Source organism: Bufo gargarizans, chromosome 3 (genome assembly GCF_014858855.1).
Source record: "Bufo gargarizans isolate SCDJY-AF-19 chromosome 3, ASM1485885v1, whole genome shotgun sequence".
NCBI classification, from domain to species: domain Eukaryota; kingdom Metazoa; phylum Chordata; class Amphibia; order Anura; family Bufonidae; genus Bufo; species Bufo gargarizans.
In genome coordinates this window covers 320,205,742-320,222,553 of record NC_058082.1, presented here as the reverse complement: position 1 = coordinate 320,222,553, position 16,812 = coordinate 320,205,742, and the positions used below count along the sequence as shown (strand labels likewise).

Here is a 16,812-nt window from a genome sequence, read left to right as displayed (position 1 = left end):
AACTTTCAGACAGCTATCTTTTCGAGTAGTGTTTGTTCAAGTAACTGCTGACTCACAGCGGTCAAGAGACACTGGTGCTGAACACTAAAGGTTCAAGTATAACCATAAATAGGGACAGGATAAGGTCAGGGCAGGCAGAGAACATTAAATCCAGTAGACAGTCTGAGGTCAGTACAGAAAGCTTAAGGTCATTATTGAGAGCAGGCAAAAGTCAGGACCGGTAGCAAAGGGTCAAAATCCAGAAAACAGACATGAGAGTTCATTGGCAAACAAATACAAATTGCAAACCTTTGCAGGAGCTAGTGTACTGGAACCTATTGATTAGACACCTTCCAACAGGGGAAGGTTCCATAAGTACCCCTGAGTAATCAGCCATTGGCTGTTGAAGATCAAGATGCATGTGCATTGGCCCTTTAGGAGCTAGAGAGAGAGTGCGGGGCCTATGGGCAGCAAGATGTAATGGCAACAGGAGGTATGTCACAGGCTGTGAGAAGAGACATAAGCTATTCTAGGCCGTGTCTGCCTAGAAGAAGAAGGAGGCCAGTCGGTCTGAGCCACAGGCCAACAAAAGCGGAGGGGAAGATTATCAGAGCAGCAGCTATATCACCAAGGCAACCACCATAACAAGAACACAAAAGATGGATCGTGATGACTATTAGAGCACTCATTTTCAGAAGAGAAGGATGTTTTCAAGCTGCCTATAAACTCTAATTTAAACTAAATGTTTTTCAACTTTCAGAGCACTAGAGGTAAGGACTATTTATTACACCATCAGGTAGAAGGTGAAGCAACAGTCTGTAGGTGCAGAAGAAAACTGCTGAATATTTTTGATAAACAAATGAAAAGGAAGATTTTAGCCTAAAATAATTAGTATATAATAATAATAATAGTTAATAAATAAATAAAACTAGTGATAATCAAATTAATATAATGAATGGTTTTATAATCTAACAGAAAAAAATCAAAAGTTATTTTCAAGGGAGGTATTCGTTTATAGAATAAGACTTGATGACCTGAAAGCCCAGCTTAAAAAAAGTGACATATTGACCTATCCTCGGGTGATTAATATCTAATTAGTAGGGGTCCGATTCCCAGCAACCCGAATGATCAGCTGTTTAAAGAGGCTGTAGTGCTTTATTGAGCCCTACTAACTTTTTCTAGGTCACATTCATTGGTCACATAAGCTATGTGCAGCTCAGTCCAATTCAAATTAAAGGGACTGGAAAGCAATACTAACCACAGCCAATGTACAATGTGTGTTGTTGTGCTTGCTATGCTGTGTAGAGGCTGCAGCACTTACCAACGCACCTCACACCTCTTTAAACTGCTGATTGTCTGGGGTGTTGGGAGTCAGACACCCACCTATCAGATACTGATGTCATATTCTGAGAATAGGCTATCAATATTGTACTCCCAGAAAATCTCCTTAACTATCTATGTTTCTTTCAGACAGATAACCACTCAGCCGTGACACACCAATATGACTGCTTAAAACACACAAAAATAAGAAAAAATAGGAAAAAATATTAACATTACTATTACTTTAAACATTAAGTTACTGCATAGGTCTACTTTTAGAAGGACAAAACTTAAAAACACTTTTTCCCAAAATAATTCTAAAAAGAATGATGGTGATGGCATACAAAATATATAAGATTTGAATTGCCAAAACATGAAGAAAGAACATACAAACAAGTCTATTCCGCACAGTGTTTGTCGCCTGGGACTTAGTCAGTCATTTTTATTGACTTGCTATCAAGGACCTCTACATTCTGTCATAATGTAAGGACTTGTAATCCTATAGAGCACCATGTCTTGAACTATTAATAATACTAGAGATGAGCAAATTTCTCAAAAATTCGATTCGGTCGATTTGCTGAATTTTCCGAAAAGATTTGATCCAAATTAATTTGTGGTGAATTGCATAAAAAAAAAATACTATTTCCTGGCTGCAAAGGCTTTATAGTGGTGTAGAAAACTGTGCCTTGCAGCAACAAGCATAGTGAGTCTGCTGTGGTAGTGAAACAATACTGTAAGTCAGTATGACATGCAGATGACAGGCGTCACTCTTAGAATCACTGCACACTTCACTTACTTGGGCAGTTACAGGGCAAAAACTAACCAAATAACTCAAGTGTGAGCTCAACCTTACAGGTCGATGTTAGCAACAGGTATAAAGATCCATGCAGAGGCCCAAGATCCTACTATAGCGTGAAAAAGCACACTTATTTTACACAGTCGTCAGCTGATTCCATAGATGTCTACACAACCTGTTCTATTAAACGCTTATACAAGAGTAGAGCCCCTCTGACAGAGTGGAGAGGGTGTCAGCAATAAGTTTCTGTTGACGTCAGTGATTATTTTGCCCTTCCTCTGATCTGTCAGAACAATAACCCCCCAAAAAACGGATCCTGTCTGTTGAGCATTCACCTTCACTTGGGCAGCATTTGGTCAGTAATCCGTAAGTTTTGCTAATGCCCAAAAAAACAGGAGTGGATCCAAAACAGAGATGACACATGAATGGAATATTTGCATGTCTTCTGTATTTTGTACCCACTCCTGCTTTTGGCTACTAAATCATAAGACAATTCTGAGGTGACCATACAGGCCTTACAGCTGATACATAGACGGGATCTGTTGTGCGTCTCATTTTTCCTTCCTGATCAGAAGAAGGGTAAAAAAATTGATGATGTCAACCAGGCAAAAAGGCAAAATAGTGGCCCAGTCATGAAGTGGGGAGGGTGGGGACAGCATAAGCAGTACACAGAGTGGCCCAATGGCATAGTGCGGAGGTGACAATGGCAAGTTGACATAGTGTGGAGGTGGCAGCAGCAGCAGCATGAGGAAGCCACAGAGTGGCACAATGACAGAATGTGGAGGTGGCAGCAGCAGCATGAGGAGGCCACAGAGTGGCAAGGTGACATAGAGTTGAGGTAGCAGCAGCATCAGTAGGCCACAGAGTGGCAAGGTGACATATTGTGGAGGTGGCAGCAGCCACAGGAGTCCACAGAGTGGCAAGGTGACATAGTGTGGAGGTGGCAGCAGCAGCAGCATGAGGAGGCCACAGAGTGGCAAGGTGACATAGAGTTGAGGTAGCAGCAGCATCAGTAGGCCACAGAGTGGCAAAGTGACATAGAGTTGAGGTAGCAGCAGCATCAGTAGGCCACAGAGTGGCAAGGTGACATAGTGTGGAGGTGACAGCAGCCACAGGAGTCCACAGAGTGGCAAGGTGACATAGTATGGAGGTGGCGGCAGCAGCATGAGAAGGCCACAGAGTGGCACAATGACAGAGTGTGGAGGTGGCAGCAGCAGCATAAGGAGGCCACAAAGTGGCAAGGTGACATAGTGTTGAGGTAGCAGCAGCATGAAGAGACCACAGAGTGGCAATGTGACATAGTGTAAAGGGGACAACAGCATAACGAGACCACAGAGTGGCAAGGTGACATAGTGTGGAGATGGCAGCAGCATCGGGAGACCACAGAGTGACCCGGTGACAGAGTGGAGAGGTGGGTGGCACTAACAGTACCTGCTGACGATGGTGGGTGTAAGAAGGAGCACTTGGAATCAGATGTGTGGCATAAGGCGATTGGCAACATTAGATTAGTAGCTGAGGCAGGTAGCCAGAAGAAACCGGTCTCTTTTGTCAAGGTTTGGGGGAGGCAGCATGGATGATCTAATCTGATGCATCAGGCATTGGTGGCTGGAAAACCTAGCTGATCCATGCCTTATTCATCTTGATAAAGGTCAGTCTCTCCACATTTTGGGTGGACAGGCGAGTTCTCCTTGGGGTAACTATGGCCTCCCCCGCACTAAACACCCTCTCTGGTGCCACACTACTGGCCAAGCAGGACATCTTTGCCAGGGCTAACTCGGCCAGTTGCGGCCATAAATACAGTTTGGCTGCACACTAGTCCAGCGGATCTTCAATGATGGCTGGCATGGTGCACTCCAAGTATGCCACCACCTGCTGGTTCAGGTTCTGCTCTACATCTAGCTGTTAGTGAGTAGTTTCTTTACTATGTGGGTAGACGAAGCTGCTTATCAGTGACTCTAGACTCAGGCTGCTGCTGATGGAGCTGGTACTGCTCCTGCAACCCCCTCATCAGCCATGACAGTGAACTGTGAGTGCAAAGGGCTTCCCCGTTCAGACCTATGAGAGGATGGACGATGGTGCATATAGGCAGCGGTCAACTGACTACATAGTATGTCTCTATAGTAATTCAGTTTGTCCTCCCTCTTAGCGGGTGTAAAAAAGGCCCCAATTTTGGACTGGTAGCGAGGGTCTAACATGGTGGAGAGCCAGTAGTCATCCCTCTGCCGAATGGTGAAAATTTGTCTGTCACTAAGCAAGCAAGTGAGCATGCATCTGGCTATTTGCGCAAGTGACTCGGAGGGACTCCCTGCATCCATCTCCATTGCATACTACCACGGTGTGTCTGGATCATCTGTCTTATCTTCCTCATTTCCCTCTTGCTCCTCCAGCTGCTTTTGTTCCTCCTCTCCTGTCATCTGTGTAGAAAAAACACCCATTTCACTACATATTGCTTGTTCTCCAATGTCCTTCTCATTCTCCTTCTCCTCCAGTTCAGTCCCCACATGGCTCATGTGGCTGTGAGATATAGGCGCCACTTCACTTCTCCAGTCCCTTACTATCCATATTTACCAGCACCTTTTCCAGGATGTAAATCAGTGGAATGACGTTGTTCTTCCCATAGTTCTGGTGACTGACAAATAAAGTAGCCTCCTCAAAGGGCACGAGCAAATGGCAGGTGTCACGCATGAGCTGCAACTGTCTAACATCGAAGTTACACAGGGGAGTACCTCTGTCCGACTGTATCATCAAGAAATCGTTTATGGCCTTTCTCTGTTTGAACAGTCAATCCAACATGTGGAGTGTGGAATTCCGATGAGTGAAAACGTTGCATCTTAGCCTATGTTGGGGGATGTCGTTCTGCCGCTGCAGCTCAAGGAGGTTGTGCTTGGCGGTGTACGTGTGGCTTAAGTGCATAAAAGGTTTCCTGGCCATTTTTAGGGTGTCTTGCAGATGGATGGAAGAATTCAGGAAACACTTGACAACCAGTTTTAACACGTGCAACATGGAGGGCGCATGGCTCAGCCCACTTGATGCAGTGCCGACAACATATTCTTCACGTTGTCGGTCACCATGGTTCAGATTTTGAGTTGTAGCGGAAAAAAGACTGAATTTTTTGATGAAGGACGTGGAGCATTTCCTCCCTCTCCGTTCGCCCAGGCAAACTAGGTGCAGAATAGCATGAATCTGCATTGCCCTGCACATGTGGTATGCTGGTGGGGCACTGTGAATTGTCCCTGCAGTGGAGGCTGTGGACAAGGTGGAGGATGAGGAGTCAGAGGTGGACATTGTCATAGGACCAATGACGTGATAACGTGGAGGCGGAAGTGGTGTCTCCTGGCCAAGTTGCTGTTTTGGATGGGCAAGAACCACATTTACCCAGTGGGCCATATAGGACATATATTGTCCTTAACTGAAGTTACGGCAAAATTTTTTTTTTTTTTACCACTTATACTAGCCAAAAAGGGCTATCATTTTCTTACTTTACCACACAACGGCTAATAAGCCCTTTTCTTTTTTCCCCCACTAATTCACGCCAAGAAGAGGCTTTAGAACATATAACTGCGGTTGTGAATGGCAAATACTATATTTTTTTGCCACTAATACACCCTAAAAGGGGCTTTAATTTTCTTACTTCACCACACAACATCTAATAAGCCCCTTTTTTCCCCCACTAATACACAACGAAAAAAGGCTTTAGTACATGTAACTGCAGCTGTAAACGGCAAATAATACTTTTTTTGCCACTAATACATGCCAAAAAGGGCTTTAATTTTCTAACTTCACCACATAATGGCTAATGAGCCCTTTTTCTTTTTCCCCACTAATACACACCCAAAAAATACTTTTGAACATATAACTGCGACCATGAATGGCAAATAAATTTTTTTTTGCCACTAATACACGCCAAAAAGGGTTTTAATTTTCTCACTTCACCACACAACGACTAATAAGCTCTTTTTTCTACTAATACACGCCAGAAAAAGGTTTTAGAACATATAACTGCGTCCGTGAATGGCAAATAAAATTTTTCTTTTGCCACTAATACACACCAAAAGGGCTTTCATTTTCTCACTTCACCACACAACGGCTAATAAGCCCTTTTCCTTTTTCCCCACTAATGCACACAAAAAAAAGGCTTTAGAACATACAACTGAGGCCGTGAACAGCAAATAATATTTTTTTTCCACTAATACACCCCAAAAAGGTCTGTAATTTTCTCATTTCAACACACAACGGCTAATAATTCCCCCCCCCCCCCACTAATACACAACAAAAAAAGGCTTTAGAACATATGTATAACTGCACTGCACAAGGGCTAATAAGACCCCAATAACAAGAACGGTTTGCTGGAATTACAGAGGTATTGCAAACCTGAAAGCAGCAGTAAAATGGTAATTTGGATTCCCAGTCAGTGCAGCAAGGTGTAATAGGATTGTTCCTATTATCCAGGCTGTACACTCCCCTATTGGACCGTGTTCTGCTTGAATACTGTGGAATAATTCCTCCCTATCCTTTCCCTACAATTCTAATGCTCTTTCCCTGATCTTCTATTGAGCAAAATATAGCACTGTCCCTAGCACCTGATAATGTCTCTGCCTGCACTAAGTACACTGGAAAATGGCTGAATCCAAGATGGCTGAGGCTATTTATAGGGCTGTGACATCACAGGGCTGGCTGGCTGCTGATTGGCTGCATGCATGGCATTGTGGGTGATCCCTCGTTCCCAGAGTTATTTGCTCCATGTCCTAACATGTGCAGCAGCCATTTTAGGAAAATATGTGATTCGTTACCACGAAGCGTGAGGAAATGCAGATTTGGTGTGATTCAAATAATTCCTGAAATTCGGATCGAATTCCACTTTGTCAGCTTCAATTCGCTCATCTCTAAATATTACCTTGTAATAAATATATTTTTTTCATAATTTTATACCTATACACATTCTTCACCAAGTGATTACCTGGCTTCAGTTCAGTACAAAGAATCTTTTCACAGCACCAGATATGCAACAACCACATTTTGATGATTGGGTAATTATGTATATGTGTTGGGTTGTGTTATTATTGCATGCCTACTGTATATAATGTGCTATTTCAATTGGTCTGGCACATAGGAAAGGAATGTTTAGGTTCTCCTTGACAATGTCTGAAAATAGCCCTCTCTATGGTTTGCTTTTCTGTTCTCTTTCCAGTTCAGCCGTTAACATCAAATTTTACTACTAATAACTAAAAATGAACAAGTGACAAATTACCTTTTCATAGTACTTGATCTCATACTCTGTATTGTTGATGAATGGGAAAGTCGGTTCCTGCCATGATAGCGTGATGCTTTTCTGATCTATTTTGTCTGCCCGAATGTCAGTGATCAAAGACAGAGCTGAAAAGACAAAAGCACAAAGTAAACCATGTGTTGCAAGAAATACTGGTAAATGTTATTCAATTTAATTTTAAATAGGATTTTGATATGAGTTTTAAATTAAAGTGGTTATCAATGTTTTTGAAAACATGTCTCATATAAACATATATATGCTCACAAAAAGAGCTCCTTTTTTGCCCTTTGTTTTCAGATCAATTGACTGCACCCCAAATGTCAGGGATGTCCAACCAGCAGCCCTCCAGCTGTAGTTAAACTACAATTTCCATCATGCCCGGACAGCCTACAGTTATCAGTGCATGCTGGGAGTTGTAGTTTTGCTACAGCTGGAGGGCCGCTGCTACAGCTGGAGTGCCTCTGTGATGCTTCATATTTTGTCCCTGTATCTTTTCCCAGCAAGCAGAGGGCGAGAATGTAACATTTCACAGTTCAGGTGACATTTTATTCACTGGGTTGCCTTCACCTTCATAAACATGGGCACCATCTCCAGAATTTTAGAACCTATAACTTGTAATGTTATTGTAGTGTCCTACATGTGTGTGTATGGTCCGCTCCAAATTGTTATATATAGTATGGTCTATGCTGCTGAATCCATATTACAGGCTGGTAACATGCATTACAAACTTCCACCACTAGAGGTCACCATCACACTATATAGCGCAACCACAGGAAGTTAGAGGGAGATTAGGAGGTGGGAGGAAGGAGAGGAGACAGGCTTGTCTCTGTTCTCACGGGCCTAGCCCAGGGAACCAATTTACCTCAACCTTTGAGTCCAAAATTAGGACTATCTGATCCTACACTGTAGTTGACCCTTCCGGGGTATAGAGTGAATTATCACTTTGAGGAGAGCAACCTTTTAAAATAATGAAGCAGAGAGTTTGCCTGGCGTGCTGTGATCGCCCTTGTGTTGCTGGATTACTGAACTATAGACTATTGGCAAGGGAAGATAACTGCCGTTTATCAGGTTTTAGTCACCTTTCCATTAGGCCTCATGCACACAACAGTATTTTTTCACGGTTTGCAAAACGGGGTTCCGTTGTTCCGTGTCCGTTTTTTCTTCCGTGTGTCTTCCTTGATTTTTGGAGGATCACCAGACCAGAAAAGTGAAAAAAAAATCTAAGTCAAGTTTGCCTTGAAAATGATAGGATAAAAACGGACACGGATCACGGATGCGGATGACAATCTTGTGTGCCTCTGTGTTTTTTCACGGACCCATTGACTTGAATGGGTCCGCGAACCGTTGTCTGTCAAAAAAATAGGACAGGTCCTATTTTTTTGATGGACAGGAAAAACGGATCACGGATGCGGATGACAAACGGTGCATTTTCCGAGTTTTCAACGGACCTATTGAAAGTCAATGGGTCCGCAGAAAATCACGGAAGACGGAACAACGGACACGGATGAACATAACGGTCATGTGCATGAGGCCTTAGGTGGAGAGTTTCTAAGCTACAAGCTGCCCACCATAAACAAGGACAGAAAGGCCATCTGTCAGAATACTTACTTACAGAGGATGTAAACTACTATTGAAAGGCTGAGTATCAAAAGCAAGATCAGGAACCAAGTACAAGTAAGAATATTACCTATACTAAAGTGAGCTGGAGCGGACCTATACACTTCACCTCAAGGAGCCTGCTAATTTGAATTTGCAGCTTTATAATTTATTTTGCCATCTATATGCAAGACAAAGTGATGATATTGGATGTCTTATTACATCTGACAAGTAAAGTTCCTGTTTGGTTTAACTACTGAATGGTTCCTTATTCTTCTGCTCCTTCTCTTAATTGCACCTTATGGTGCTGGCATTACAAACTACAACACAGGGGCCCTGCCACCAAAGCACCCTAAACACCACCATCAAGGGCACCTCAACTTCCATCTGGCTGGTGTTCCCTGCAACCGAGAGTGCCCCGGAGGATTTGGTGCTGTCTTCCCATCCACTGCACGCTGGCCCAGGGGACAACTTAACTGTGAATAAATGAACTACTACACCCATCGGCTCACCAACACTACACTCACTAACCCCTGTGTTCCGGCACGTTCCATTATCATACTCAAGAAAGGCATCCAGGATCCACTTGAACGCTTTTAGGGAGTTCACTATCACAACCACCTCCAGCAAATTAGCATACTCTCACTGCTCTCACAGTAAATCTCTTACTATAAAGCCAGATTTTTCAGCAGATGGATTATCAATCATCGGGCAATCTAAATCTTTGGATATGTTAGAAAATAATAGTTTGCAGGCGGCAGATCACAATCTTCCACTGACTAACCACTATACAGCATGTGGAGGAGCAATGGCATAGCCATCGCTCCTCTCCATGCTTCGGAAGAGATCGCTGCATTAGCAGTGGTCTCCTCTGCTAGCAAGCAGATCATGTAAGAGATCTCTTTGCTTTCCTTTTGATATACAAAGTTGAGCCGCATTATTATGACCACCAGCTAAAATCCAGAGTAACTGCCATTTGCAGCAAAGACAGCAAGGACCTGGTAGGTTGTCACAGGTATCTGGAGCCATGCTGACTGCAGTGCATTCCACAGCTGATTGAGGTTGCATGGAGCGAACATGTCTATCAAGGTGGTTCCACAGATGCTCAGTTGAGGTCAAGTCTGGGGAATTAAGGGGCCAGAGTAGTACTTGGAAGTCTTGTTCATGCTCTTCCAACCGTCTGACGTTTTGCATTGTCTTTCTAGAAGATTCCACCTCATGGAATACAATCAACATGTATGGGTATACATGATCTGCAAGAATAGATTTATACCCAGAGTTTCTTCCACATGGATGAGTGGGCCCTCACAATACCACCAAAATATTCCTCAAACCATAACTCTGCCACCACCAGCTTGTGTTCTTCCAGCAATAGTTGAACGGTGTTTGTTCTTTGATATTTCTTACCTGGCATGTCAAAATCCATTTGTTCAATGAAGCATAAAACGTAACTCATTGTCAACCCTTTGCCAATCAGTGAAGATCCAATTCTGATACTGAAGCGAAAATTGAAGCCTTTTCTGCCAAGGCAACTTGTTTAGCAGAGGTGCAATGACCATCCGTCTGCTTTGGAGCCCCATAAGCAGTAGGGTTCACAAACTGTTGTTTTAGGCACACATATGGTAGCCCCTGGTTCATTTTGGCAGTGAGATACTACACTGTAGCGTGTCAGTCTTTCGTTGTGTACCTTTTGTAGGCAACGTTCACCTCTCATATCAATGGCATGTGCTGCTCTGAAGTTTTTTAAGTCTTTTATTCACAATGGTTAAATTTGTCCACTCACAATACACTTTGACCAAAGCAGAAACAAACAGTTGACAAACTGCGTAGTTTCAGAGATACTGTCACTCTTGATCTGAAAGATAATAATCATCTATTTTTGCAACTCTGATAAATCGTCTCTTTTACCCATGAGAGAAATGAAGGATATGTGTGCAGACAGCCTATCACACACTTTGACTTCCTTAATGAGCTACATGCAGCCCACATCAAAAGAAGGAAGTGATCATAATAATGTCTTGACTGTATTATACAGTTGTGTTCGAAATAATAGCAGTCAGACATCACTAACCTGATCAATCACTGTTTTTGGTAGAAATTATATTTCTACATGGCAAATAATTTACTAGCAGGTGTAGTAGAGTAATAGAAACTCAACTGCCATGACATGCATGCTACTGATTCTCTGTAATTCAATCACTTATTGAAAGGGGCGTGTTCAAAATAATAGCAGTGCGGAGTTCAATGAGTGAGGTCATTCATTCTTTGCAAAACAGGTGGCAATTATTTAAGGAAGAAAGGCAGCAAATGTTGTACATGCTGGTTACAGTGCATTTCTCTCAGAAATTCTGAGGAGAATGGGTCGTTCCAGACATTGTTCAGAAAAACAGTGTACCTTGATTAAAAAGTTGATTGGAGAGGGGAAAACATATTAAAAAGTACAGAAAATGATATGCTGCTCAGCTAAAATGATTGCAAATGCTTTAGAAATCACAACCAAAACCTGAAAGAACGTGGAAGAAAGCAAAAAACTTCCATTCAAATGGATATAAAAATAGTGCTGCTACTAAATTAAATTCTGCAGGTTCGACACATAGAAAAAAAAAAAATGGTTCAATCCTTATTTATTCAAGGCGAATCACATAAAACAAATTGCTATTTCCTGGCTGCAGAGAGCCTTTATAGTGGTGTAGAACACTGTGCCTTGCAGTAACATGCATAGGGAGTCTGCTATGGTAGTGAAATTATACTGTGAGTCAGCATGACATGTAGATGACAGGCGTCACTCTTAGAATCACTGCACACATCACTTATTTGGGCAGTCACGGGCCAAAACTCGTCAGTGATTATTTTGCCCTTCCTCTGATCCATCAGAACAATAACCCCCCAAAAAACTGATCCTGTCTGTTGAGCCTCTGCCTTATCTCAGTTAGCATTTAGTCCGTAATCCATCAGTTTTGCTAAGGCCCCCAAAAAACAGAAGTGGATTCAAAACAGAGATGACACGTGAATGGAATATTTGCATGTCTTCTATGTTTTGTACCCACTCCTGCTTTTGGCCACCAAATCATAAGCTGATTCTGATGGGACCATACAGGCCTTACAGCTGATATACAGAAAGGACCCGTTGTGTGTCTCATTTTAACTTCCTTCTCAAAGATCAGAGGAAGGGTCAAATAAATGATGATGTCAGTCAGGCCGAAAGGCAAAATAGTGGCCCAGTCATGAAGTGGGGAGGGTGGGAACAGCATAAGAAGGCCACAGAGTGGCCCTATGACATAGCGGTGAGTTTGAAGCAGCATGAGGAGACCACAGAGTGACCCAATGACAAAGTCTGGAGGTGGCAGCAGCATCAGTAGGCCACAGAGTGGCACAATGACAGTGTGGAGGTGGCAGCAGCATCAGAAGACCACAGAGTGGCAAGGTGACATAGTGTGGAGGTGGCAGCAGCATGAAGAGACCACAGAGTGGCAAGGTGACATAGTGTGGAGTTGGCAGCAGCATCAGGAGACCACAGAGTGGCAAAGTGACATAGTGTGGAGGGGGCAGCAGCATCAGGAGGCCACAGGGTTGAATTGTGACATAGTGTGGAGGTGGTTGGCAATACCAGTAACCGCTGAAGATAGTGGGTAAAAGAAGGAGCACTTGGCATCAGATGTGAGGCATTAGGCGGGTGACAGCTTCAGAATAGTCGCTGAGGCAGGTAGCCAGAAGAAACCGGTCTCTTTTGTCAAAGTGTTGGTGTGGCACCATGGATGATCTAGTCTGATGCATCAGACATTGGTGGGTGGAAATACTGGGTGTTCCATACGTGATTCATCTTGACAAAGGTCAGTCTCTCCACATTTTGGGTGGACAGGCGAGTTTTTGGGGTAACTATGGCCCCCGCCGCACTAAACACCTGCTTTGATGCCAAACTACTGGCCGGGCAGGAAAGCTGTTCTAGGGCCAACTCTGCCAGTTGCAGCCACAAATCCAGTTTTGCTGCCCAGTAGTCCAGCGGATCTTCAACTTGGAATGGCTGACTGCTGTCCAAGTATGCCACCACCTGCTTGTTCGGGTTCCACTTTATATCTACTTGCTGCTGCTGGTGAGTAGTTTCTTTAGTAGGCGAGTGAAGAAAATCTGTGACTCTAGACTTAAGTTGATGCTTATGGAGCTGGTACTGCTCCTGCCGCCCACCCCCCTCCAGCAGCCATGGCAGTGGAACATGAGCGCAGAGGGCCCCCTAGGTCAGACCTGTGTGAGGATGGGCGATGGCGCCCATAGGCAGCGGCCAACTAACTACATAGGATGTCTCTATAGTAGGTCAGTTTGTCCTCCTTCTCAGTGGGTGTAAAAAAGGCCACCATTTTGGACCGGTAGCGATGGTCCAACAAGGTGGAGAGCCAGAAGTCATCCCTCTGCTGAATGGTGATAATTCGCAAGCTAGAGAGCATGCATAGGGCCATTTGCACAAGTGACCCAGAGGGACTCCCTGCCTCCATCTCAACTGCATAATGTCATGGTGTGTCTGGGTCCTCTGCCGGCTCCTCCTCTTCTGTCACCTGTGTAGAAAAACCACCCATTTTGCAAAACATTGCTTGTGCTCCAATGTCCTCCTCCTCCAGTTCAGCCCCCACAGGGATCTTGTGGCCGTGAGATCTAGGCGCTACGTCTCCAGTCGCCTGACCAGCCAGATTTACCAGCATCTGTTTCAGGACATGAAACAGTGAAATGACATAGCTCATCCCGTAGTCCTGCGGCAGGCTGGACCACCACATTAGAGCCACGATTCTCCCAGGCCACTTTATGGCAACGCTGCTTATGTTGATGCAGGGCTGTAGTTCCAACATTGGCACCCTGGCCACACTTCACCTTCTGCCCACATATTCTACATATGGCCATGTTAACCTCCTCCGGTGGCTTAACAAAAAACTGCCACACCGCCGAGTAGGTGATTTCCCCCCAACAGTTCGCACTGACTGACTGCTACTGCTGCTGCTTCCGGGCACATTTGGCTACCAACCTCACACTGCTGCCATCCTGCTGACTCCCAGCCACACTAGCGACTTGCTGGCTCCGCCGCTGTCTAACAGGCAAGCTGTCACCCTCTTCTAATGATGATGATGAAGCCCCTTTGTCACCTGGCTCCCAAGTGCGATCAGGTACATCATCATCATTGAGTACTGTCTGCATGTCACTGATGTTCTCCTCAACGGTCTCTGGGTCAGAAGCCTGACCGCTTGCAACACCAGCTCCCACTCCACTCTACTCATCACTACTTGCCCACCCATTTGAAGAAGAGGTTGATGTCCCATCCATATCTTGGCTTGCCAGTAGCTGCTGACTGTCTTGTAGGACGCTCACTGTATAGTGGAGCTAAGCCCACAGCATACAATACTTCTGTGGCTGAGGGAACAGCAAAGGACAGAGGCAGGTTTAGAACAGGTAAGGGGACAGGGACCTGCTCCCGGAGCAGGTATATCAAACCCCTTAATCAGTATTTTGTGGAAGCAGGTATATTGCACCCCTCAATCAGTATTTTGTGGTAGCAGGTACATATCACACCCCTCAATCAGTATTTCGCACCCCTCAATCAGTATTTTTGGAGGCAGGTACATAGAACACCTGAATCAATATTTGGTGGACGCAGGTATATCGTACCCCTCAATTTATATTTTGTGGAAGCAAGTATATCAAACCCCTTAATCAGTATTTTGTGGTAGCAGGTGTTACGGCTGTTTAAGGGTAACCAGAGCATACACAGTAAGAAGAGCTACTGACCGGACCCAAACTAGGGAAGAGAAAGGGTGACCCCTGTCAGACCCTCAACACTCTCCCTATGCTGCTAAAGCACATGCACGGATCGAAATGGTGGAACGAGGCATGCCCGCGTACCTTAGACTGATGAGCCCTGTAACCCCTACAATAGTGGAAGGGGCACGGCCACCGATGCCCTGCTCAGAATATGGAGGGAACCGTGGCCACCTCAGATCCAGTCAGGAAATCAGCAGGTACACAACAAAGTCTGCACACTTAGCTGATGGAGCTGCAGCCGCAGAGAAGACGGATCCAAGGGCCGCTGGCAATATCCGGAGTGCTTGCAGCAGGCAGAACACAGGTCCAGAGAACTAGTAGCTTAAGAAGTGAAGATACTCAAGGCAGAGCTACAACTGAAAAGAGAAATATAATCCACGCCCTGCAATAGGAGGAGGGGTGATTTAAAGGCAGGGAAATCAAACGCAGGAGAGACAGCTGGGAGTAAAGACCTCATCACAGGGGCGGAGAAACAGAACAGTGAGAACACCTCCAAACTCTAAGTGACATCATCACAGGGGTGGAGACACAGAGCTGTGAGAACGTCTCAAAGCTCTGGTAGTGACAGCAGGTATATCGCACCACTCAATTAGTATTTTGTGGAAGCAGGTATATAGAATCCCTGAATCAATATTTGGTGGAAGCAGGTATATTGCACCCCTCAATCAGTATTTAGTGGAAGCCGGTGTATTGCAGGCCTTAATCAATATATGGTGGAAGAAGGTATATCGCACCCTTCAATCTGTATTTTGTGGAAGCATCTTTATAATTCACAGGCTAGAAGGCACTCTTTCAAAGCAGTGTGGACTCTTTGCTATAGTCAGGGGCCTAGCTATAGGGGAAGCAGGGGAGGTGGCTACTTTGGGGTCCAGACTCAGAAGGTCCCCACCCAGGAGGAAGACTGAAATATTTTATTGTCAGGGCCCTCTCAACAGTATTATACAAGGACATTATATACATTGAGACGGTAGGAAACTGACGGAGCGGCTGCTGGGCTTCATCTGAGAGATTGATCTTGACTAGCCACAGGAGTGGGGATTGTACTGGAGAAGGGGATGTCCAAGTTTCTGGAGGTGGGTGGCCTGTTAAAAAGGCCCAGTCATTTCTAGTTATGCCACTGACTATAGTGATTTATGGAAACAGGATGGCCTATGAAGATCCTGACCATAATTCATAAACTAGTTTAAAATCCTTACATGTTTTCCTGGCATTTCTATCTGTTACAGCCACATGTCCAAAGTATGTGCATATCTAAAAATCTGATGCAACAGAGCCGGGCTTGTCAGCAAAGATATCATGATTTTATTAGCCAGAAAGCCAAGCTATTTCCTGTGTGTCAAGTTCAGGACCAAGAAAGTAAATAGCAGGACCAGAGCAGCATCCAACAGCAGTGGCAGGAGAACGGTGTTGTGAATATCACTTTTTTATTTTTAACTCTTCCTCGAGAAGTTTAAAAATAATTTATTTGCCTAGAAACGTGAAGTTAACTTTTGTGATATTGCAAGTAGATTTCAGACAGGAAGCATGCCATGACATCAGAAATATGTATCACTATGCTGCTTTCACATCTACAGTCAGGTAATCTAGTGGGAATTCATAGGTGGATTTTAATCAGGTAAACTACTGTGACATCAAAGCTGTGTTTCCATTTGGTAACTACTGTGACATCACAACTGTTTTGGTCAGGTAAGCTGTTTTGACATCACCAATAGTGTTGGGTGCGAATATTAATCGCCAACATCGTCACTTTGAGAATTTGTGAATATTTAGAATATAGTGATATATATTCATATATTTGATTATTCTATATGATGGAGCACTCTATCTGCATATAAAGCTATTGTAATGTTCTGCTGTGCTAACCATTTTCTCCAGTCTCAGGAAACTTCTACCAGCTTGGAAAATGTAGCAAAAGTGACCCACTCCTGTATTGTGAGTGCATTACGAGAATATTACATTGCCGATTTTTGCAATCAAGAAAATAATCGTGAATTCTCGAATTTGCGATTATATGACAAATATTCTACAAAATATTTGTGAAACATCGCAAATTCAA

General features: G+C 44.1%; 1 protein-coding gene across 2 annotated transcripts in view; it reads right to left on the bottom strand.

Annotated features, from left to right (window-relative positions):
- EPHA10 (EPH receptor A10) overlaps nt 1–16,812 on the bottom strand; it is a 682,002-nt gene that overhangs the window by 203,378 nt on the left and 461,812 nt on the right. For both annotated transcript variants that reach the window (XM_044284653.1, XM_044284654.1), the window contains exon 4: nt 7,344–7,468. In XM_044284653.1, the coding sequence (XP_044140588.1) occupies nt 7,344–7,468 (125 nt within the window). The remainder of the gene's footprint in view (nt 1–7,343; nt 7,469–16,812) is intronic.